General features: G+C 42.0%; 1 protein-coding gene across 7 annotated transcripts in view; it reads left to right on the top strand.

Moving 5' to 3' along the window:
- Positions 1-25,761, top strand: part of LOC102941321 (protein SPO16 homolog) — a 97,035-nt gene that overhangs the window by 11,403 nt on the left and 59,871 nt on the right. For 6 of the 7 annotated variants that reach the window (XR_005226446.2, XM_037906443.2, XM_043521366.1 and 3 more), the window contains exons 3-4: positions 18,979-19,259; positions 20,138-20,255. Coding sequence is in view for 6 of the 7 variants with exons in the window: in XM_037906443.2 (XP_037762371.1) it covers positions 18,979-19,259; positions 20,138-20,255 (399 nt within the window). In the remaining variant the exon portion in view is untranslated. Of the gene's footprint in view, positions 1-16,298; positions 16,484-18,978; positions 19,260-20,137; positions 20,256-25,761 lie in introns of those variants that run through there. The other variant, XM_037906446.2, reaches the window with a different exon arrangement.

The raw sequence follows: 25,761 nt of genomic DNA, 5'->3' as shown, positions 1-25,761 counted from the left end.
CCTCTTTGCCTTACAGGCTGAGGAGATCCAATTCTGGCCTGCAACAGGCAGTAATCTATGTAGTAGCTTTCTGTGTTTGTGAAGCTGGCATGGTTGGACACACATAACTAAGGTGAGCTGGTAAGTGTGCTCACCAAGGTGAAGTAAAGTATCAGGGGATAGTCATGTTAGTCTATAGCCACAAAAACAACAGAGTCCGGTGGCACCTTAAAGACTAACCGATTTATTTGAGCATAAGCTTTCGTGGGTAAAAACCCCACTTCTTCAGATGCTTTTTACCCACAAAAGCTTATGCTCAAATAAATCTGTTAATCAGGAAAGCGCATTTCAAAATCTGGGGGAAGAGGGGAGTAGTGGCTTCTGGTCTCTGCAACCCCTGGACAGTGGAGTTTGAAAGGAGCACAGGAGCTACTGTCATGGGGATAGGAGAATTGTGGGACAGCTGCTGGAGTACTGTCAGGTCGACGCAGGGCAAGTGTAGACACTGCATGACCTGTGTTGACCCTAAGTAGATTGACCATGGCTCTGCATTGCTCAGGAGGTGGTGATATTGCATCGCTATAACGGTGCTTACATTGCTGGGAGACCAATTATAGCATAGGTACATGTACAGTGAGGTTGGTGCAAGCTCACTTAGGTTGACCTTTCTTTGTAGTGTAGACCAGGCCTAAGCAGAAAGAACAGAATGGGCTGGAGCAGTGCAGGAGAGAGTGGCAAAATACAAAGTTGGCATTATAGGTCTCAATTATGGATTTGGCTGAGTGGATTGTTTTCCTTAGAACAAGGAGAAATTGAGCAACATATGCATTACAATTAATAACTGACTAAATCTGTCATCTGAAATTGTTCAAATGTGCTTTTCTATTACTTGTATGGTCCAAACACCTCCCAAATGTTAACAAGCTTCTCCTTGCAATAATCCTGTGCGATAGAAAATATTATTTCCATTTTACATATGAGGAACTGAGACACAAAGAAACTGACTGTCTTGACAAATGTGTCACAGGAAATCTGTTATAGAACTGGGAATTGAACACAGATCTCCTGAGTCTTAGTGCAGTTAATGTGAGAGAGTAGCACTAAAGCTACATTAGTGGATTAATAACAGATGTGATTACTTTTACATTACAGAAGTTTTCACTGCCAGTAGCACTGTGAATTCTTTATGTGACCAGTTAATCAGGTCATCTTGGAATCTTTCCATTACTGTATCTTTTGCTTTTGTGGCTCTGAGCCTTTACAATTTTCTAATTGGATTCTCTTATCTCTAAAGCTTATGAAAGGAAAGGGAATAAGGAATGTTATCAGTTTCAACAGCTATATATAATTCTTCTGTGTTTTTGTTAATTTCTTCTCAGCATTGTACTTGCTGTTAAACTCCTTTGTTTAAGAATGTCTTTTTCAGTGGCTCCACCAATTATTTTAACTCCATTTGTAAATAATGAAAAAAGGAGGAGGAATAACTATTAAATGTTCTTTTTTGCAGAAAAAACTTAAATTCAGCATTTGAAATTTCAGGGGAAATAAGTTCCCCATCATCTAAACCTAATTGTATACCTAATAGGAAGCAACAATTTAATTCAGAAATGCCTTAAAATAGACACGATTCTAATGTGCCCATCACCTTAGGGCCTGGGCCCTGGTCTACACTAGAAAGTTGTACTAGCTTAGCTGTGTCGGTTAGAAGTACTACATTTTCCACACTTCTAACCAATTGACATAGCAATACTGGCAAAAGCCTTAGGGCATGGCTACACTGGAAACTTCAAAGAGCTGTTGCAGGAATGCTCCCGCAGCAGTGCTTTGAAGTGCGAGTGTGGTCGCGCATGAGAGAGCTCTCCCAACACTCCTCGGCGAGGTGGATTACCAGGGGATTAGCTCCCAGTGCTCGGAGCCTGTCTACACGAGCACTTTAAAGCACTCAGACTTGCTGCGCTCGGGGATGATTTTCCACATCCCTGACCTAGCAAGTTAGAGCGCTATAAAATGTAAATGGAGACAAGCCCTTAGTGTAGGTACAGTTATATCAGCAAAAAAGTCCTTTAGCTGTTGTTGCTTCTTCCATTGGGGGAGCTGGTTTAAGCTATACCAGTAAAAGGCTTCTAGCAGAGATGCAACTTATATCAGTTAAAGAACTCTTGCTGGTATATCTATAACAGCAAACTCTTAACTGTAGAAAAGGCCTATGTGCCACTTCAGAAGTGGTTCTCATCAGCAACTCCATGTTTGTGTCCCTACCTCCACCTCAGACCCCAAATTAACAGATATGCAAAAGAAGTTAATCATTTTTAAAGTAAATTTGACTAAGCAAACTCAAGACGTGTTGTGGATTTTTCTTTCTAATTTTTTTTTCATTTCATTTCCTTTCTCAAACATACTCATTCTCATTTACCCTCAGCACCCTCCCACTTAATTGAAATACAAAAGTTTTTTTCTCAGCCTGGAAAGAAATTTTCCCTGTTCCTTTTGTGTTCTTCATCCATTTCTTTTATCCTTGTTCTGGCTTTTTTCCCCTGCTCCCTCCTTTTTCCTCTTGGATTTCCCTTCCTTGCTTTCTAGTGCTAATGTTCATTCAGGTGTTCTGTTGTTAGTTTATTAAATACACAAGTTATATGAGGCACCTAAAGGGAATTTAAAAACGTAGAATTGATAAATGATGAAAATCCTTAATACCAAGTTAACATTGTGAACAAACAAATTCTTCTTGCCTGTTCATGTTACATTGAGTAATAACTTTTGGGGGCAGCAGGTATGAATAATATTTGATGGTGCCCAGAATGGGTCCAAGTCCCACCACCCTCCCCTCCCACACACACCACACCTGCCTTGTAAGCGGATATGTGTATATATATATTTTTTAAAATAACGTAAAAATGTGAGGGCTCTGGGGTGGGGCTGGAGATGAGGGGTAGGGGTGGGGGGCTCTGGGCTAGGGCAGAGGGTTTGAGGGGGGGGGAGATGAGGGCTCTGGCTGGGGATGAGGGGTTGGGGTGTTGGAGGGGGCTCAGGGCTGGGGATGAGGGGTGTGGGAGGGGCTCAAGTAGAAGGTTGGGGTACAGGAGTGAGGGCTCTGGGGTGGGGCTGAGGGTTGGGATGCAGTGGGGGTGAGGGCTCTGGCTAGGGGTGCAGGCAGTGGGGTGGGGGCAGGGCCAGAGAGGAGGAGTTTGGGGTACAGGCAGGCTGCCTCCGGATGTGGCCAGAGGGGAGGACTCTCCCTCCCCCGCCCCCTCAGCACACTCACCTTGCACCACTGTCACTGCATGTACTCCTAGAGCCACTCTCAGATCCAGGAAGCCTCCTCGCCTCTCCTGTGGTGGATAAGGGGAGGTCTGCCATCACATGTGCACCTCCTCCCGTGCTGCTGCCCCTCACTGGGGTGGGGGATGGGGCTGCCCCTTGCCCAACCTGGGGCAGGAGCAGTGAGTGCGGGGGGCCCCCTGTGCTGGTGGAGGGTCCTGCCAGAAAAGGGGAGGGTCCATCCGCCCAAAGTGGAAGAGCAGGGGCTGGGTCAGCCTGCCCTCACACTAGCACCCCCATAACCACTAGGACACAGCAGTGGCAGCTGATGCTGGGAGTCGGCAGAGCAGAGCACAGCAGGCAGCTGGCTGCTACCCAGGGCGCAGGCAGGGACGCTCAGGGGAGGTGATGTGGTGGGGCGGCAGGCAGGGTAAGACGCTGCCCCGAACATTGGTGGAGTCTGGTTCCCGTGCCCTGAATATTGCTGAAGCCTGGGCACCACCGGCCCATATAACTCACCGCCCCAATAATTTTGTAGTACACAAGGAAGACATTTTTTTCTATCCTATGCACTTTGAACACAAAATGATAAATATTGCCCTCTCTCTCTTGCCCTATGATCTTGCTGCTTCATATCATTTCAGCATGACTTTATTGCTGTACTATTTTGGTATTCATTCATATTTTATAATAAAAAAATAGGTTTATTGAGCCTAGAAAGGAGGGCTTAGAAAGAACTAGACTGATGTATTCTCAATACATGAAGTTCCTCTTTCCCCCTTCCTTAAGCCTCATTCGTGAAATATAGGTACCAAGAGACGCTGACATTGAAATTAATTTAACAGGCAATACATTTAGATCAAATACAAGGAAACTCTATTGACATTGACACTTCCTGCCATGGGTGTTTGAATCAGATACTGATGCTAGATATTAAAGACATGGACCAGTGGTTTGATTTTTTTCTATGGCAAATGTTATGTTCTTATGGTTCTTCATCACCCAGCAGGACACAAAATCTAGTACATTAATTGCAGGCAGCAACTCTCTGAAATGAGACTTCTCCCCCCGCCACTCTCTGAAATGAGACTTCTCCCCCCGCCACCCCAATCATGGCGTATAGTTAGCTAATCTTTTGAGTACTGTAGTCCTAGGACAACCTGTCCATTTGTAAAATCATCAGACTCCAGCTACTGCTACTAACTTTGAGAGATTGCCCTATAGCATCATTCAGATTTCATTATCCTTCATCTACTCATATTGTACACATACCTCTTGAACTCACTGTTCATGCCTTTCCTAATCTTCTGTGTGCAGAGGAAAAAATAAAACAACCACAAGGTGGAGTGTGTGTCAAAACTACAGGCCATTAGAGTGATATTACAGAAGATGACAGTTAGCTCTATTTTTGGATCTAGCTAATGTAGCCTTTTGCTGCACACATTTTCGAAAGGTAGTTGTAGCAAATATAGCACATCCAGAACTGCTTGTGAAAACTTGGATTTACGAACTGAATATTTTAAAATAGCAGAAGTCCTAACTGTCAATACCAGTTCAATACATTTTGATTATAAATAAAGTATTATTACAATTTAATAGATTTCCCATTTTCACGGTCATCTTGGAGAGCTTGTGCATAAGATGACTTTATTACTTAATTGCATATAACTTAATGACCATCAGCAGCTAATAGGTTATTCTTAGAAAGAAGCATCTGTTTTTAAACCAAATAAATCCTCCAGTGGTGTCCTCGTAATATTCTCAACGCTAATGCTTTAGAGATTCTGTTAATGTAGTATACGTTTTTGTATTTCTCTTTCTGATGGTGATGGTTGACAATCCAGGCTATTCTAGGAGAGAGAGAGAATAATGTATATTTTTGGACCAGTTTGAGGAGGCAGGAAAAGGATATAGGTTATAATGAACACTGGGAGGTGGTGAGTCCCTCCTATTTCCCCCCACACACCTCTTCTTAGCATATATTCAGCTACTTATCCAAGAGAGGTGCATCTCTTTGCATATTATCAATTCAGGTTACCTAAATATTAACTTTACATTTACCATGCACAAGGGATTCTCTGAGGCTCTTGCACTGCAGCAGTATTTCTCCTTCAATGCTGATCTCTTTTTCTCACTATTAGGATTGTACTGTGTTATGAACTGAGATAAGGAATCTGCAGTGCAGTATTAACTCATGGTAGGTTATCATAACAATGCTGCATGCTGTTGTCTATTGTTTCTAGTTTCTTTAGTTGGCATGCGAACAACCTAATCCTCTTGTTGTTAGATTAGTACAAATTACTGTTATAGTGTTCATATACAAAAGAGAAGCTGCATGGGTCTCAACTGCTGTTTGCTAACCTATTTGACTGCAAAAGAAATGATGCAGAGGCCACGTTCTCCATAATATACCATAATTCAGAGGACCCCATGCAAATAGAGACTACAAATTACTTAGGGTGTGATTAAGCAATGTGACAAAGTTCCTCCTCTGCCTTGGTGGGTCCTGCGCTTATTGGCAGATTTGCTTGCCTCAGAGATTCACAGCCACCCTCAGTTTGGCCACTTTTGCTAGTGACTCAAACCTGCTGTTCACTCAGCTAACCTCATCACTGGCCAGCATGGGGAAAGGGAGAGAACAATCCCCGCAGTCTCTGCTGACCCACCTAGTGGGTCGGGGAATAGACCAGGGACCTTCCCCTCTGGTGGGACCCACAGTCCAGGTCACCTTCTCTTGTCTCAAATAGGGAGTTGAGGGGAATGGGGGGAACCCGGGCCTGCCCTCTCCTCTTGGTTCCAGCCAGGGCCCTGTGGATTGCAACTGTCTACAGTGTCACTTGTAACAGCTGTGTGACAGCTACAACTCCCTGGGCTACTTCCCCATGGCCTCCTCCCAACACCTTCTTTACCCTCACCGCAGGATCTTCCTCCTGAAGCCTGATCACGCTCGTACTCCTCAGTCCTCCAGCAGCACACCCTCTCCCCTAACTGATGGGACATCCTTTTTAAACCAGGTGTCCTGATTAGTCTGCCTGCCATAATTGATTCTATTATGTTAATTGGCTCCAGGTGTCTTAATTAGCTTGCCTGTCTTGATTGCTCTAGTGCAGCCCCTCCTCTGGTCACTGAGGGAACAGAAAACTGTTCATCCAAGGGCCAGTATATTTGCGTTCTACCAGACTCGTGTACCTCACTGGTCTGGGTCTGTCACATACCCCTCCCCCCTGCTCAACACCAAGGGGTTGGGCCGCTTGGGACACCAGACAGTGCACACGTGACAAGCCAGCGGCATTGCTGTGATGGCTCCCTGCTCTGTGTTGCACACAGAACTGGAAAGGTTGGAGAGATAAGAACCACCTGGTCACCCTTGTGGTTCTTCTCCTTGTTCCACTGCATCCATTGAAGTGGGGCATGGTCGGTCACGAGGACAAATCTGCACCCGAGCAGGTAGTAGCGCAATGTTTCCATGGCCCATTTTACAGCGAGGCACTCCCTCTCCACCACTGCATATTTTTGTTCCCTCGGAAGGGGTTTCCTACTGAGGTAGAGAATTGGGTGTTGTTCCTCCCCGACCATCTGTGATGGAACGGCCCCCAACCCTACTTCTGATGCATCCGTCTGCAGGACAAATTCCTTGGTGAAATCTGGGGCTACCAGTACGGGGTTACTGCAGAGGGCAGTCCGTAGGTCTGTGAACGCTTTCTCTGCCGTGTCAGACCTTCTCACCAGATCAGGTCCACGGGCTTTCATTAGGTCTGTCAGGAGGCTTGCCCTTGTGGCAAAGTGGGGGATAAATTGTCGGTAATACCCCACCACACCTAGGAATGCCCGGACTTGTTTCTTGCGACTTGGTCAGGGCCAATTTTGGATGGCCTCTAACTAATTCAGTTGGAGTTTTACCAGACCTTTTCCCACAATGTAGCCAAGATATTTGGCCTCCATAAACCCTACAGCACCTTGGTAGGGTTTGCTGTAAGGCCAGCTCGCCTGAAGGTAACGAGGACTGCCTCCACCTTCTCTCGGTGGGTTTCCCAGTCTGGGGTATGAATGACCACATCGTCCAGGTAGACAGCAGCATAATTGTTATGGGGGTGTAATAGCTTGTCCATGAGACGCTGGAAGGTAGCTGGGGCCCCATGTAGTCCAAAAGGAAGGACAGTATATTGGAAAAGACTCTCTGGTGTAGAGATCGCAGTCTTTTCCTTTATGTCTTCGGCAAGGGGAATCTGCCAGTACCCCTTTGCCAAGTCTAGGGTAGTCAAGTACCAGGCATTGCCTAGATGGTCTACTAGCTCATCTATGCGAGGTATGGGATACACATCAAACTGGGATACCTCGTTTAGTCGCCGGAAGTCATTGCAAAACCTTGTGATGCCATCAGGTTTGGGCACCAGCACTGACTGTGGGATTCTACGATGATCCCCAACTCCAGCATTTTTTTTTTACTTCTGCTTTTATTTCCTCCCTTTTGGATGCTGGCACCTGGTAGGTTACTCTGGCCCCAGGTTTGTGACGATGTGGTGATAGGTCTCGGTTGTTCGGCCCGGTTTTGTCGAGAACACATCTTGGTTCCGGAAGATCATCTCAGACACCTCATTCTTCTGGTCTGGTGTTAAATCAGGAGACACTCTCACCTGTTTGGAAGGTTTTCTTGGGGTAGGTCTTTTTGGACAGCTGTGCATGCCTCTTGTGAATACCAGGGTTTCAGAAGGTTGATGGGATATATTTGCTCTTGTTTCAGACGTCCCGGTTGTCACACCTTGTAATTTACCTCCCCTACGGGTTCAACTATTTCGTAGGGTCCTTGCCACTGGGCCAAAAGTTTACTCTCGGTTGTGGGTACCAACACCATTACTCGGTCTCTGGGCTGGAATTGCCGAACTTTGGCTTGGCAATTGTACTGATCTCATTGGGTCTCTTGGGCCTTCTCTAGGTGTTCCCGCAATATGGTAGTGACCCGCGCTATCCGGTCCCTCATTTGTAACACATGCTTGGTTACATTCTTCCCCTCATTGGGCTCCTCCTCCCAAATTTCCTTGGCTATGTTCAAGATGCCCCGGGGGTGGTGCCCATATAATAGCTCAAAGGGAGAAAACCCAGTTGAGGCCTGAGGTACCTCCCGGATGGCAAACATAAGGTATTGTAGTGGGCGTCCCAATCCTTCCCGTCTTGACTTACCACCTTCCTTATCATAGCCTTCAGGGTTCGGTTGAACCTTTCTACCAGCCCATTGGTCTGTGGATGATACACCGAAGTCCTCAGAGTATGTATGTGGAGTAGGACACATAGGTCCTTCATTAGTTTTGACATAAGTGGGGTTCCTTGGTCAGTCAGTATCTCCTTTCGTAGCCCCACTCGGGCAAAGATCCCCACTAGCTCTTTGGCTATTGTTTTAGAAGCTGTGTTCCTCAGGGGAACGGCTTCTGGATACCATGTAGCATAGTCCAGGACGACAAGTATATATTGGTGGCCCCAGGTAGTCTTTTCTACAGGTCCCACTAGGTCCATGGCTATTCACTCAAACGGGACCTCTATGATGGTAAGGGGTACCAACGGTGCCCTCAAGTGGGGACGGGGACTGCGCAGCTGACACTCTGGGCAGGAGGCACAGTATCTCCGCACTTCTTTGTGCATCCCGGGCCAGAAGAACCTTCGTAGGATCCTCGCCAGGGTCTTCTCTACCCCTAAATGCCCCCCAAAAAGATGACTATGCGCAAGGCTTAATATGGTCTTCTGGTGTTTGTGAGGTACTAGGAGCTGCTCTACCTTCTGTCCCTGTCCTGGTGCAACCCTGTACAGGAGATCCTTCTTTATGATGAAGTAGGGGCCAGGTCCCTGGGTTTTCCCTTCCACGGGGACCCCATCTATTTCTGTTACCTCCTTCCTAATGTTGTTGTACCTTGGATCTTTGGCTTGGTCCTGTCCGAAATTTTCCCTCACGGGGCTGGTCTGCCCAAGTTCTAGGGGATGAGTCTCTGTTGCTTCTGCCGGTTCAGAGGCATTAGGGTTGGGGTCTGGATCAGGTGCTTCTCCCTCCTGGGCGGCCTCCTTTTCAGGTGCCCGGGTCCGCCTACCTACGAGAGAGACCCTCTGGCTTTGGGTCAGTATTCGGGTTCCCAAGGCCTTAGCTGCCCTTCTTTCCTTTTTTGTCTTTCTGTCCCGCCTGGGAGTGGAGAAAATGTCTGGGGAAATTTCGGAGAAAATTGGGAGTTGACAGTTTACTGTGGACGCCTCCCCTTTCTCCAATCCCCCTACTGGGAGTAAGTCATCAAATCCTGGGAAGTCCCTCCCTATGAGCACCAGGTAAGGGAGTTTAGGCACTACACCTGCTGCTACCTCTGTAGCGTTCCCCTGGATTTCAATTTTTACCGGGATGGTGGGGTAATAACTAACCGTCCCATGGACGCATGTCACCCCTGTGTGTTTTGCCTGTAGGAACTGACTATGTTTCACGAGCTTTCCTGAGATGAGCGTGATGGCACTCCCTGAATCTATCAGTGCTGTGGTCTCTATTCCATTTAACCTCAATGGCCTGGTATATTTGTGTGGGGTTAGTGCAACCCCCACAGTGTGAATTAGGGAGCATGGGTTTTCCCAGTTGCCTAGGCTATGTTGCATAGACTTCTCGGCACTGGGAAACTGTGCAGCTGTGTCCCGTCCCCCCTCCACCCCTCCAGCAGGCGTAACATCTGTATGGGGCCCTACGCATTCCCCAGTCTCTTGGTTTAGGCAGTCTAATGTCATGATCCTCTTCACCCTCAGTGCTCTGACTTTTAAATGGCCTCTGGTGGGCCTTCAGCCCCTCTCTTTTTTCCACCTGGGCCTTCTTGGGGGCTCAGTTGCCTGAGCTCTGAGGGTTGGTGCCACTAGTTTAACCCAGGGCGCCTCTTCCTTAGCTGGTCGGGTCAGTTCCCTCGTCGTCCTACGCCTCTCAACCAGGGCGACAACCTCATCAGTTGTGGAGGGTTCATTCTGGCTTACCCAGGCACGAAGGTCTGGTGGTAGTCCTCGCATGTACCGGTCGATGACCAGAACCTTTAGTATCTCTTCTGGACTCAGACTCTGTTTGTAACCACTTTCGTGCAAGATGGATGAGGTCATATAATTGGGACCGCGGGGTTTTGTTTTCCTGGTACCTCCACTCGTGATACCACTGCACCCGCCCTGCGGTCGTTACCCCAGATCTGGCCAGGATCTCTGCTTTCATCCAGGGATAGTCTGCTGCAGCTTCTTCAGACATATCATAATATGCCTTCTGGGCCTCCCCACACAGGAATGGAGCGAGGGCCTCGAGAACAGTGGTCTGGCATCAAGACTCCCGTAGGGCTGTCCTCTCAAAGGCCAGGAGGTATGCTTCTACGTCATCCTCCCGCATCATTTTCTGCAGACAATTGCTGGCCCGTATGACCTGCGTCCCATCATGGCTGCGGTTCAGCTCTGTAAGGGTCTTCGCCTGGTTTACCAGTTCCTGCAACATAGCATGGTCTTGAGTGGCCTGGTCCATCAACAGGTGATTGGTCTCTTGCTGTAGTCACACTGCCTCCTATTGGGTGGCTGCCTGGACACAGGTAGCCTCCTGCTGGGCAGCTGTGGCTTGTATCAGTGCCTGCACTACCTCCTCCATTGTGGTGAAGAAAAAAAAAAACCCCCAACCCTCTCCTTTCTTTTTTTTTTTTTTTTTTTTTTTTTTTTTTTAAACACCCTCCTTCTGCCACCTGCTGTGCACCTGATCCCACTGCTAACACCAGTGTGACAAAGTTCCTCCTCTGCCTTGGTGGGTCCTGCGCTTATTGACAGATTTGCTTGCCTCAGAGATTCACGGCCGCCCTCAGTTTGGCCACTTTTGCTAGTAGCGCAAACCTGCTGTTCACTCAGCTAACCTCATCACTGGCCAGCATGGGGAAAGGGAGGAGAACAATCCCCGCAGTCTCTGCTGACCCACCTAGTGGGTCAGGGAATAGGCCAGGGACCTTCCCCTCTGGTGGGACCCACAGTCCAGGTCACCTCTTCTTGTCTCAAATAGGGGGTTGAGGAGGATGGGGGGAACCCAGGCCCACCCTCTCCTCCAGGTTCCAGCCCAGGGCCCTGTGGATTGCAACTGTCTACAGTGTCTCTTGTAATAGCTGTGTGACAGCTACAACTCCCTGGGCTACTTCCCCATGGCCTCCTCCCAACACCTTTTTTACCCTCACTGCAGGATCTTCCTCCTGAAGCCTGATCACGCTCATACTCCTCAGTCCTCCAGCAGCACACCCCCTCCCCTAACTGATGGGAGGTCCTTTTTAAACTAGGTGATTAGTCTGCCTGCCATAATTGATTCTATTATGTTAATTGGCTCCAGGTGTCTTAATTAGCTTGCCTGTCTTTAATTGGTTCTAGCAGGTTCTTGATTGCTCTAGTGCAGACCCTGCTCTGATCACTCAGGGAACAGAAAACTCTTCATCCAGTGGCCAGTATATTTGCCTTCTACCAGACTCCTGTACCTGGATCCCAATAGGACCAGACTCCTGTACCCCACTGGTCTGGGTCTGTCACAGCAGTCTGTCTGCTTTGTCTTTTGCAGTAAATGCTGGTAATGATTATTTTTCTTTCTCTTTCTCACCTCCTTTTTTCTTTTTCACCTTGCTTTTGTACACTCAATAGTTGGTTCAGAATGGCTAATGGTCACTTTCCTCAATACTGTGAGATTAGAAAATTATTATGAACTTTGTGTGTACTTTATATTTAATCACTATCAAAATGTTACAAAAACACAAGTGGAAAAGATCCTAAAATTAATTTGAATCTTCTGATATTATTGCTGAAAACCTCCCTGTTGCCTTCCAAAATATCAACCAAACAAAATTAACAAACCTACTGCTTTATGAATATGCAGTTTATGAATTTTGAAACAGGCAATCTACCTCACTCCTTTTTTATTGAATTATGGAAGTCAAGCCACTCTGTAGACTGTGTTAATTGAACAATGGGGAAAAATGAGAAATTAAATTGTCTAATATAAGAAGAAAAAAATCCGTGTAACACACATCTTCTCCGAAGAGCAAGTTTAACCGAGCTCTACCTTAAGAAGGGGAGAAATGTGAGTGGCTGTATGGAGCTCCAGCTTTGGGTTACTGCGAAGTGTCCAATAGAAAAACTTTAGTGTTTTTCTCAATGAAAACAAACTTTTAAGATAAACAGCTTCTAAAAATGAGTGTAAATACCTTAAATGACGAGTGTGAACAGAATGCCAAGTTTTGTAAAATGAGAACATTTCTATTAATTAGGAATTGCTTTTTTGCTTGTAGGTTGATCTACAAGGAAAACAGTCTGCTTCTCTTGCTAGAACTGTCTGTCTTATATGTTTACTTCATAAAAGAGAAACATTTGCAAAGGAGGGAGTATAATAGAAAGATCTGATGATAAAGCTTCTCATTTACTCATTTGTATTTGAAATATTCCTGATTTTTGTACTGAAAGTTGAGGACTGAGCATTGTACATGTGAAGTTAAGATTTTGTTTGCGAAAATTCAATGAACCAATGCCATGGGATTGTCGTGAAGATGCTATAAGGGATCCATAGACTTGTAATAAAAATATCTGAGATGAACAGAAATCTTTCACTGGGAAAGTGCACTAGTGGTTGCTTAAGGGCCAGATCTTGCTCCCACTGAAATGAATGGTATAACTCCCACTGATTTCATTGAGAACTGAACTCTGACCAAAGTAAGGAATAGAAGCAGCTGATGCCTCATTGTGTCTGGTGAGAAGGAATTTGAAGAACACTTGTCTTAAGGAGTCAGACTATCCTCTGAGCTGCAAAAGCTGGCCAGTGGCTCCTTTTAGTGTAGCAGGGTCTTAGGGACACAGCAAATCATAAGATTGGTTTTGGTTGGGGTATAACTACTTTCTGGAACAGTGGGAGTCCTAAGTTCTGTTTTTGCTATCCACAGTCCCTAGTGAAAACCATAGTGCACAAGACTGTAAAACTTGTAAATAAAGGAAATAGGAGCTATATTGTGTCTGTGTCTACTTATTTTGTCTCCCAAGGAAATAATCTACTTCTGGGATCTAAATCTTTGTGGGCACTTAGAAGTTGTGACAGTATCTTTTACAGTATGTCAGTATTTCACTGTCACGGACAAAGTGGTAGAAAGCATCCACTTCATAGCAGAAGTATGCTTTACAGATAAGTTATAGATTTGTGTTCCGATAGCTTCTTGCTGTTCATATACTTTACAAAGAAATGAAATACGCTTACTCTGACTTATCAGTTTACTTAAATACATCATTTATCCTGAAACTGAATTTAAAATAGAATTAATTCTTTTGAAAGTACTATTCTGCCTAAATCAAGCCTCAGACACATTTTTTACGACTTCAAGTTTGGTTTTGTACACACATTAGAAAGCCTTCTGCAGCTTCCTGCTTGGCCTTTTGAGGTTTCAAACATTGAGCCTATTGAACAAAGGGTAGTGAAACCGCGGTGAAGAACTCTAGGGCCACAAATGTCTGAGGATTCTTATTTGTCATTGATTGATTCTTTCACAAAAAGAGTGGATTTGAATTCGTGCTGTTGGCTTCCTGACCCCCATACCATTATCTTGCAATGGCATAGTTATAACTTCATGCAAGAGAAGACAGAAGTTGTTTAGATCTCATAGGCACAAATTAAAACATTCGCCTCAACCATTCTAAGTTAGTTATTGCAGCAATAGGGAAAAACAGTTGTCTCGGAGAAAAAATCATATTCTGATTGCAAGTACATCATCTGTGAAGGGAACTGAATAAGAGATAAATGTATACTTGCTGCTCTCCAAAAACTAAGTTATTCAGTATGTTTTTCAGAAACGTGAGCAATACAGCTCAGTTCAGTACCCAGCAATCCAGGCTTGGGCATTTATCAAGAAATATTATTATTCTTGTTAGTGAGGGTCATAATCTCAAAATTAATGCAATCAAAAAATCACTGTTTTAATTATATTCTACCTGTTTCCTAATCGTAAGAAAACCAGACAAACGGAGGCATATGTGTGACCTATAAAACATAGACTAGTTCTCTTAAAAGACACAGTGCAACCCTTGAACTGAGTAACTTAAAACAACAAACAACCCAAAACCTCTGCCCATGCAGGGACAGGAACTGACTCCTTTCTCACTTACACTAAGGTATTTTTATTAATTTCCGTGGAATCACTCCTGATGCTTACTAGTGTAAGAATCAAATGGGGCCCTTTGTGTTGTAAGATGTAATATATCTGTGGCATGTTCTACATTATACAGCTAGGTCATCCATAAGCTGCCTTGCATTGACCTAGCCTATGGAAGCATCTTCAGTTAAATTTGGCTCCCGCCGACCTAAGTGCCTCCCTAGGCCAATTTAGTAACACTACCTCCCCAAGTGGCGTAGAGTCATGGTTGATGTAATTAGGTTGACGCAGTGTCAGTGTAGACACTGTGTTGCTTATGGCGACTGTTACTGGCTTTCAGAAGCCATCCCACAGTGCCCCACACTGACAATACAGTCATATAAGTGCTTCTAGTGAGGACGTGCATTGCCAACACACACAGCCAAGTGGGCACATGCACACAAATGATTTAATAAGTGCAGTGGCGACATAATTTTGTAGTGTAGACATGGCCTACTTTTTAAAAGTGCAATACCAATTAGTTTATCACTATTATTCTGTCTCTTATGGCCTACAGCAAGGGGTGGGACAAAGTCATTGCCGTTTCATTGTACTTGTGCTTGAGATCTTGTCAGCCCTTCAAGTGATTATCAAGATTTTAGTTCTCAACATAGCCTAGCTCAGGGAAGAAGAACTTCATATCCTCCTTAATTTAGATGACTGACTGTTAAAAGCAGGTGTAATTCACAGGCAGAAGTCTCTACACAAATATTTCAGATTTTCTGGGATTATATGATTTCTAACAAACATATACAAGTTTCATCTGACTCCAACCCACAATTTAAAATGTCTGGAGGTCATTTTCACATCAGATTTGGAGTGTTTGTGCCACCAAGGAGAATGCACATTCTTTAACACACTATCAATTAATGCATCAACAATGTATAGACCCAAACAAGGGCTTCTGAGATGGGTTGGATTTTATTTTATTTTATTTTATTTTTATTTTTAGAACCTTCCCTAAGGATTTAGCCTTAGTGACCTGGCTATTGGAAGGAAATGCTTCTTCAGGATGAGTTTAAATGAATTAAAAAAACCACACTGGCTTTACAGAAACCCTGATGATTTGTCATCTTTGTTTACATTGGTGCTTCAAAATTCATTCTTTTCCCTAATATTTGAGGTATTACGCCTACTTTTCCCTCAAAGTACATCTGATCAGTCATCTATGTTAACTACCTGTGTATCTCCAATTCAAGTAACTTGTGCTACACGAACCTTCCAGGAAATCATTTTGACCACAATTAGCATTATGCAGCCCACACTCTTAGACAAGCACCCTCAAAGAACAAAAAGCAAAGTACTGCTTAATGGTCTTAAGAGCTGACAAATTGAGAGAACTGGTTGATTATTAATAATGTATGGAACTCTGAGGATTGGTCAACCTCAAAGTTCTGTCTCTAGTAATACTTAAACATGAAGTAAATCAACCAAAAGTATGGCCTACTAAACTGTAGTGCTTCAAAACAAGCTATTACACAGTTGCTGTGTTTGGCTGAATTGGGACAGTAAAGATTTCCACTCAGAGCATGGAAATTCACTATCAGGAACCCAGTTTTTTTTCTTTGTTGCACAGAAGAAATATTGGAATTCTTTGACAGCTGTGTTAAGAAGATGAATCAACCGTGTCACTGGTAAAGGATGTGCAGCATCAGGGCCTTGACTATCCCTTTACCTACTGACTAGACTAAAGAACAATACATCTCTCATCTGAACAGAAAAGGTTTTATTAATTTGACAGTTTGTACAAAGCAATTCAGATAACACACTACATACCTGATTCTCTTTTTTTCAGATACGCATCTTTTGAATAGAGGATTTTACAAAGGTATCTTTGCTATAATGGGACTTGGAAAGATCCTGGAGTGCATGAGAAAAATGATTAGTGGTATGGTGTCGTCTTACACAGGGCAAGAGATTGGAAACAGTAGGATTTCCCCTCCTGAAAAGAACAGCTAGAGGGACTGAGATATAGTGAAAACTGATTAGTCCCTGCAAGTAATCTAAGAACCAAGAGGACCCCCATGATACTAGAGGGCAATAAATCTAGATCCTATACAAAGAAATACTCTTATGAGGTACCTAGCCAATCTGTTGAATTCCTGGCTGCTGTGACTGGATTTTAAAAATTGGCTAAATTGATGAAAGTTTTGTAACTCTGTATGGGAATAAAATGTGAGTAATTAGATTGCATTCTTCAGAATGTGCGGTGCTTGTCTTCAGGGCCCATGAATGAATTATTTTATCCCCAGACACATTGCCCAAATGATCAGATGTATTAGGAGTATGTGTTTGCAATTGCTGTAGGCAGGATGCTAAAATAATAGCCTCGTATGGTTTAGCAATGACTCTGTTTCAATTAATTTCTCCTCTGTTGCACAGTATATTTGTACTTCCCTTGTATGTCACTGGTGAGTAAATGAATAATGTTTCAGTGTAAATCTAAGAAAAGTATAACTGTCAACACATAATAATAAGGGAAGAGTTGCAGTTTTGGTGATTTCCTTTGTACTATAAGGCTAGTTGAGGCCCCCCACCTTTCAATTTCAAAATTGGTGAGTCTGACTAGGGGGCAATATTCTTTGTTCAAATAACCTTGAAATTTGATTAAATCTGTTTAGGATACAGGAGAGAAGAATTTTCAAACTGTGCTGATTAATGTTTCTTATTGTTTGCCAAATCCTAGCTACAAAATGTTTTTTTTAAACATAACTTTATATGAGGCTTATTTGGAAAGCTGTTTGATTCTGTGACTACATCTATCCTACTTCAGATGTAGAAAATAAATTTATTAGAATGACATCATAGAATCCAACAAAATTCCAAAAGATCATTGGGGTTCTGCTCTTTGGAGCTCCTAAACTGTACTGAAGCAGAGCCCTTGATCCACAGCTGTAGATATTAGGACCTGGATAGGACAGTGTACTGGGGAAATATATGGAGGTTAAAGACCCTAACTTCTTGTAGAGGTGCAAGGCGCCCAACTGTAATTCTGTGAAGTTGGAAGAAAGCTCAATGTATTCCACTGGAAGTTGCCAGCTCCCCATAGTCAACCCTGTAGCCCTGGCATTCTTTGAAGTATGCAGAGTTCTTAGGCTGTTTCCACTCTTCTTTCCATCCCTCAGCCCATCCCAACCCAAAGATGGAAAGCCCTGTAAATATCAGGAGCTTCAGAGTTTAGGAACTCTGCAAGCACCTTGAGGTATGAAGATTTTAAAAATCCATGGGGGGTAGGGGCTTGAAGTCATACTGACCTTTAAAAGGTCTCCACTGTCACCTTGACTCTTCCAGACACATGCTCCCTTAATGCTAGCTGCTCCCAGTACCAGTTTGCCTCCTCCATCCCCTTTCCTCCTCTGCAGTTTCTCATTTTTTCTTGACTAACATGTACCCTAATCATAATTTATGGAGTTGTCAGAAGGGGAAGCTACTCCACTCAGCCATAGGACATAGGTCTATAAACATAGGCCTTTTCCTGAGAAGGATTGTTTTCAATCTCCTCAGCTTGCCAAGGGCCAGGCTATACACAGTCTGCAGAAAAATGTACTTAATTCCTGATTAGACAAATATATTTATTTGCCTAATATTCACAAAAATCCCACTTGCCACAGAGTGAGTGGTGTTTAAACACAAAGTAAACATATCTATAAGTATGAATCTCCTGAGCTCAGATATGTAAGTATAGCTTTTAAATGAAATTAGCAAAGCTTACTGTATCTAACTTAATGTTGAAGATATGTGTATGAAACCCAACTGTACTAGTGAAGTATCTCAGCTACGCACTTTGGACTTTGTAAACCCATAAAGTCCTTCATTTGAAAGTAATACAGCTTACAAAGTAGGTATGAAGGGAAAATGGAAGGCTGATATTGCAAGAGGGAGGTTTTTGTGTGATATTAACTGAGTATTTACATACACTTGGTTTTCTTTGAAGTTAAATTTAAACTAAATTTCTGACTTTCTAATCATTTGTGTTTTAGTAACTAGAGTGTTCCTTAGAATCTTTTTACCTTTCAGTTTTATAAATGTAATGATGAGACTCACATGAGGGAGTGCATTTTATTGTTGGTTCTGCTAAGCTGCACAGATAAATCAGCCATTCTTAATATTGGCTGTTAAGAGAGGCCAGTTTGTACCATAGGGGTCTGTTATTGCTAGTAGATGATAGGGATAGACAGGAGATATGGAGTGGTCTTAAATTTTCTTTTTAAGATTTTTCTCCCTGCAGCAAAGAAAGTAAGTTACCAAGGAATGTTAGAAAAAGAAATGCAGTGCTACAGCCTTGCATTCTGGGAGTAAATTACATGATATGCAGATGCGTTCTTTTGAAGACTGCACTAGTGCAGGGCTATAGAAATATTTCAACACTTATTTTCACAGATTTTGCACATTTTCAAGTACTCTCTTAATTACTAAGATTTTTTTATATTCAGTATACAATTCAAAAGTAATTGTTTTCTTAATATTTTCTCTATATAAGCCTTGTTAAGCATAATATATAAATGTGTTTTCAAGCTGTTATTTTGGAACATTTGAAAAATGTACATGAGTAAACTTCAGTGTCTTCTTCTAGGGTTGTATATTCGTCGGATAAAAACATTAGGGAAATCGAGGAAGAGACTCTGAGGAAAAGAGTACTGGAGCCCAGACAAACACAGGAAAATGAAAGCCTTACATCTGGTAGTCTTCAGAACACTCAAATATCAGGTGTAAAATGCATTGGAAGTGATAAAAGAACTTCTGTTAATCAGCATTTTCTGGAAGGAGCCATAGAAAGAGAAGTTGTTTGTTCACCTAATACTGAAGATGAAATTCTAGAAGCCAATGATGCTGAAGGCAATGTAACTAATCCAGGTGAAGTTAGAATTGTGTTTGGATTTTGCTAGTTACCTAAACCCCAGTGTAGGTTTGTTCAAAAATTGCAGGTAAAGTTTATTATTGCACTAACAAGACCAAGATGACTATTCTTTGCTTTGGCCCAGATCATTCCCTCATGCCCTGAGTAAATGGGTGTTCCATAGGGACCATACAGGGATGTGGTAGAAACTGTATCCCTTGCACTCATACTGCCACAGAATGAAAATGTAGGCATTGAGGAAGAGGAGCATTTTACATTGGTACCAATGCCTCTTCTGGGCTACAGCAGATGTAAGCCCAGGCCCCTTTGATACAGTGCTTCAATATTGGGTGGTCCTTCCTTTTCCTCCCTGCAGAACTTTACTGGTTCCACTGTGTTTCATGTACATGTAGTGAGTGAGGGGGCAGGGCCAAGTCAGTTCCATATAGTCCTGCAAGTTGGGAAATGTAAATATCCATTTTTCATTTTGTAAGGAGTTAATAGCCTTTGTTTCTGATAGCAGAAGTGAACTTAAATTTCTTCAGAGACCAATCTCCTTGAATTGTATGTATAGTTTGTATAGAAAAGGGAACAAACAACATACATCTTCACATACAACAATAACAGTAGCTGGTAAAACTCCCAATATCTCAGTTAAGAGTAACACATAGAAGTTATTCCCCACTACTAGTAAGTTTATCTGAAAAGGCTTTCATCAAATGTGCATTTCAGAAGGAAATAAACTATCCCATGTGAAAGCTGTAGCATGGATATAAAATATGTTGTCTTTTTAGTATGATAGATCCTTTGTTTCAGATGCCTGAAATTGTTTGTAACTTCAGAATAATCTAGTATAAATTGGAAGAAATAAATAACTGTTTCCCCCCATTTACAGGTAATTCTGAACTAGAAACCGCATCTGGGTTAGGAGAAGACTTAATGATGCTCTACAAGAAATGTTGTTGTCCAGATATTAATATTTGGATAGAAGGCAACCAGTTTCAGGCTCACAGGTATTTAAATAAGTAATGAATTTAGAATGTAAACTATGTCACCAGCAATCCTTTCTGTATAAAACACTGTTAATGTTACCTAGCTGTGTTGCTCTACAGGTTTAATATAATAAAGTATTCTTAACATGATGTCTTTATATTATTTTGTACTGTTAGAGCTACTATAATGGCTTTGCTAGTTTCACCACAGAGACCAGTAGTATTTTTGTAGTAACTGAAGTGCTTCCTCGTGATTACAGCTGTCGTTCTTGTGATAACTTAAGTCTTAAGAGAAAATGTAACATGTTTTTAATACTGTAGCTCTGTGTTTTTTACTTTAGGTGCATTCTAGTATAAATTAAAGTAGAATTAGGCTACAATATATTTACTGTAATAAAACCAGTTAAGAAAACTAAATACAGCACAGTGTTACAACTTGAAATCCTGTAAACAGGGCTTTGGAGCGGAGCCCAGAACTGGAGCAGTGGAGATGCAGGTTTTTGCCTAGAGCTGGAGCGGAACCGGAGCACAGCTCCAAAGCCCTGCCTGTAAACAAATCTATGCTGTCAAAATAAATAAATAAATCTACAAGTCAACTGATACTAATTAATTCCTAATAAAACTAGCCCAAATAAACAGAAACCTCCTGGGATGGAAAGGAAAGGTCTTTGGAGCCCTGAAGATTCCATTTCCATTTTTTCCTCCCCTTGTTACCTGTCCACAAGAGAACAGTAACCACTTCAGTGAAGCAGAGGTGAATGTTGTCTCCTTGTCTCAAGAGAGTTACCAGCCCTTGGTAACCCAGAAATCATCACTCTGCTTAAGAACCATTTAGGACTATCATGTTGCAGTAGATAAAGCTGAGATGGCCATTCTCTCCTGTTTTCAGACAATTTATAACTTTCTGGAGAAAAATATCAAGCTGTAACCACTGGACTCTGTCCCTGCTGTTCTGATTGTTAGTTGCACACAAGTTGGGAAATCCCTGGTTAGGTTAGGTTAGATTCTCTGTGGTGGGGTCCAATTTTCCATGGTTGGTTTTGATGTAGGAAGCTGGAAAAGAGCTAATTGGCATGTTTTAGAAAGCCACAACCTCCATACATATTCCTGAGCTTCCCCCATAGCAAGAGGCTACAGGGAAATGGAGGTAGCATAAGAGACATGAAAACTAAGGTCAGACCTATGATAGGGAGATCTGACTCTTTTATGGCCCCTTTACACAGCCAGAATGGTGCAGAAGGGTTGCTGGAATGATATAGAAAATATGGCCCATGCATCCAGAGCAACCTGAGTTCTGGAAGATGTGAATGTAAAGCTATGTCTGCACTGCAGACCACTGGCAGCAGCATGAATGTATGTGTAGCTACGTGCTGCAGTGAAAAGCAAGCTGTGTTCTCACTGCAATGTACAGGTGCATGTGTCGGTGAAAGTGTCTGGCAGGGGGAAGCAGGCATTTTTCTCCATTGCCTCCCGTCAGATCCTTTCTCTGCTGCTGAAGTCTTTCACTGCAAAGGGGAAAGACTGGCAGCTCCCTGCGGAAGAGAGGTGGCTCACCTGTAGGGTTAAGTTATTGAGATAGGAGCCCCAAATTTGTTACAGATTATCTACTATCATAGAATATCTGTGTAGAACACCATCGGCAAAGTGTCTCCCTTGATCACGCAGGCAGCTTACCTAAGTCAGTCAGCTCATTGTGTTGCACTCCACCTATTGGTCAAAGCTGACTTCTTTTCTCTCTCTCTCTGTGGGTTTTTACATTTTTGATGCATTACTTTTTTTGCAGTGTACAAATAAAGAGTAGTAAAGTGAACAAGATGACTTTCTGAGTATTCATTTTTCTCATAGGTATTTGAAAAAGCCAATAATCTCTTCTGATTTGTCCTGAAGGCAGGCATAAATCCAGATAATATTTTTCAGTTTGAAACAATTTTCCATTTTGCTTGCATTTCATTAATATTTTACATATATAATTGAGAGAGTTAGGATAGAAAAAAAAGTCTTGTTTTCTAATCTCTCACCAAGTGAGACTAGTGGAAACGGGGGAAAATATCCATTTAATGTAGCAAGTCTGATTATTTTATTTACTACAGGAGATATGGGAATGTGGTGGGGGTTTTTTTGTTTGTTTTTAAAGTTATGTTGGATGCTACACGTCTGAAACGGTGTTTATGTAGGTTGCTTCTTCTTGGATGATGTAGAACTGAGAAAAAGACGTTCTCATTTTCATAGAGCAAAAGAAATTTTAATGCAAGAAGGAATCTGCCCTTCCCCCTCACCTCAAAAAACAACAAACCCATCTGCAAGAGCTGTTTCAGTCCAGGCCATTATCTTGCCAGGAGCAATGTATCCAGTCTAGCCAACATCAGAAAATTTGGCAGTGCATCATATCAGCAGAGAAGAGGAAAACTGGGATGTTCTGAAACAGACACAAGAAAATTGGCAGATTGGTTCAGTATTATATAGAGATTTGAACAGTAGAGGGTGTCTTAAAGTGAGTCAGGGAAAGGTAACTTTGGGTATAATTGCAGTGTAGATAGCAGTGAGTTTTATTTATCATCCCAGATTATGAGAAGTGATATCCTCAAACTGCAGGCAATTTCAAGGCCCATCCTGCAATCTTTACTCATGAGAGTATTCCTTACTCAGGTAGTCCCATTAACTTCAATGGACTATTTTTTCGAGTAAGGAATACCATTTGAGAGAGGGTAACAAAATTAGGTCCCAAATACTGCAAGAGAACTGCCATTTGGTTGTAGTCCCTTGTGACTTGTATACTTAAGACTGAACAACTTACACTGCTGTGTGGCTCAGATCATAGCAGTAGGAAACCAAGGGCAAGTTTAGTTTCTGTATCAAATGCATCTGGAACCTATACAAATGTACACTGTAACACATACAAGAGACACCAATATAGCATGTTTAGATAACATCATAATGCTACTTTTTCACTGGGTAGCCATCTTATTTAACATGCATTATTTAAATGTTCAGTATCATACTAAAGCAGAGCTTAGCCTTGTTCCTGCTCATTGCTGAAGCTTGTTTGGAGGGGAATTGACAAAAACAAAGACAATATATTTAGCTTGCAGGAGAAGGTCACATGTTCAGAATTCACTTTCACATGCTCAGGGCTGTTTTGGTCTATTACAGCATCCTTGTTGGATTTAGGGGTTGACCTATTTAATTCAGATTAGGAGGATACCAGGAAAGCTTAAATATTGCTGGCTGGCTTGTGGGAGGAATGGGAGAGAGATTGTAGATTGGACATACTGGAGAAGAAAGAAACCATATGAGAGAGATACCAGTATATAAACTGACAGGGGAAGAGAAGGCAAATTGTATGCTGCTTCTTTCTTTATCCTGTACAAGAACAAGAGTGCTTTCATATAATTTAAAAGTCAACAAATTATAATGTAAATAAAGGGAAATACCATTCTTATATAGTGTGTAACCTATTGTGTTTTCTGCAAAAAGATGTAACTGAAGCAAAGTAACTTTCAAATTTGAAGGTTAATGTCAAACTATAAGAAATTAATATGAATGAGAAAATCATCCACAATTATACTAGCTAAGATAAAATATATAAAAGCTAGTCCTTGTACTTCAGAGTGTACCCTAATCATGAGTTGGGGTCAGGAAGCAATTTCCTCTCTCTTACTGCTTGCTCGCTCTTTCTACCTCTCTACTCCCACTCAAATAATCTAGTATTGCACAGCTAATTATATTATGGGGCTTTTTATACTTTTCTCTGAAGCATGTGGGCATTGCTGGAGATGGGATATTGAATTGGATGAATGATTTGGTTTGTTTTATGGGAGAAGAGGAATAAATCAAACACACTGTTTTACTCCCTATTTTGCTTCTGAGCCTGGGAATGTAGGCTATTATAGACTAGAAGGAAATAAAGTAGGGTGTTGATTAATCACACTTAAATCATGCAATGAACTAAAAAAAATAATTGTGATTTTTTGCAGTTTTAATCACACTGTTAAACAATAGAACACCAAGAGAAATTTATTAAATATTTTTGGATGTTTTTCTACATTTTCAAATATAATGACTTCAATTACAACACAGAATACAAAGTGCACAGTGCTTATTTAATATTATTTTTTATTACAAATATTTGGACTGTAAAAATTATAAACAAAAGAAATAGTATTTTCAATTTACTTCATGCAAGTGCTATAGTGCAATCTCTTTATCGTAAAAGTGCAATTTACAAATGTAGATTTTTTTTGTTACATAACTGCTCTCAAAAAAAACAATGTAAAACTTTAGAGCTGATAAGTCCACTCAGTCCTACTTCTTGTTCAGCCAATCGCTAAGACAAACAAATTTGTTTACATTTAGGAGAGATTATGCTGCCCACTTCTTATTTACAATGTCACCAGAAAGTGAGAACAGGTGAATTCGCATGACACTTTTGTAGCCGGCATTGCAAGGTATTTACATGCCAGAAATGCTAAGCATTCATACGCCCCTTCATGCTTCAGCCACCATTCCAGAGGACATGCTTCCGTGCTGATGACGCTCGTTTAAAAAAAAAAAAAAGCATTAATTAAATTTGTGACTGTACTCCTTAGGGGAGAATTGTATGTCTTCTGCTCAGTTTTACCCACATTTTGCCATATATTTCATGTTATAGCAGTCTCTGATGGTGACCCAGCACATGTTCATTTTCAGAACACTTTCACTTCAGATTTAACAAAACGCAAAGAAGATACCAATGTGAGATTTCTAAAGATAGCTACAGCACTCAACCCAAGGTTTAAGAATCTGAAATGTCTTCCAAAATCTGAGATGGACGAGGTGTGGAGCATGCTTTCAGAAGTCTTAAAAGAGCAACACTCCGATGCGGAAACCACAGAACCCAAACCACCAAAAAAGAAAATCAAGCTTTTGCTGGTAGCATCTCACTCAGATGATGAAAATGAACATGCTTCGGTCCGCACTGTTTTGGATTCTTATCGAGCAGAACCCGTCATCAGCATGGATGCATATCCTCTGGAATGGTGGTTGAGTGCATCTGGCACATAAATATCTTGTGACTCCGGCAACAAAAGTGCCATGCGAACACCTGTTCTCACTTTAAGGTGACTTTGTAAATAAGAAGTGGGCAGCATTATCTCCTGCAAATGTAAACAAACTTGATTGGCTGAACAACAAGTACGACTGAGTGGACTTGTAGGCTCTAAAGTTTTACGTGGTTTTATTTTTGAATGCAGTTATTGTTTTGTACATAATTCTCCATTTGTAAGTTCTACTTTCATGATAAAGAGATTGCAGTAGAGTACTTGTGTTAGATTAATTGAAAAATGCTGTTTTTTGTTTTTACAGTACAAATATTTGTAATCAAGCATAAATATAAAGTGAGCACGGTACACTTTGTATCGGTGTTGTAACTGAAGTCAATATATTTGAAAATGTAGAAAACATCAAAAAATATTTAAATAAATGATATTTTATTATTGTTTAACAGTGCAATTAATCACGATTAATTTTTTTTAATCTTTTGATAGCCCAA

This window comes from Chelonia mydas, chromosome 8 (assembly GCF_015237465.2).
Source record: "Chelonia mydas isolate rCheMyd1 chromosome 8, rCheMyd1.pri.v2, whole genome shotgun sequence".
Lineage (NCBI taxonomy): Eukaryota > Metazoa > Chordata > Testudines > Cheloniidae > Chelonia > Chelonia mydas.
Note: the sequence above shows the minus strand (reverse complement) of the source record. Positions and strands in the feature narration are given on the sequence as shown.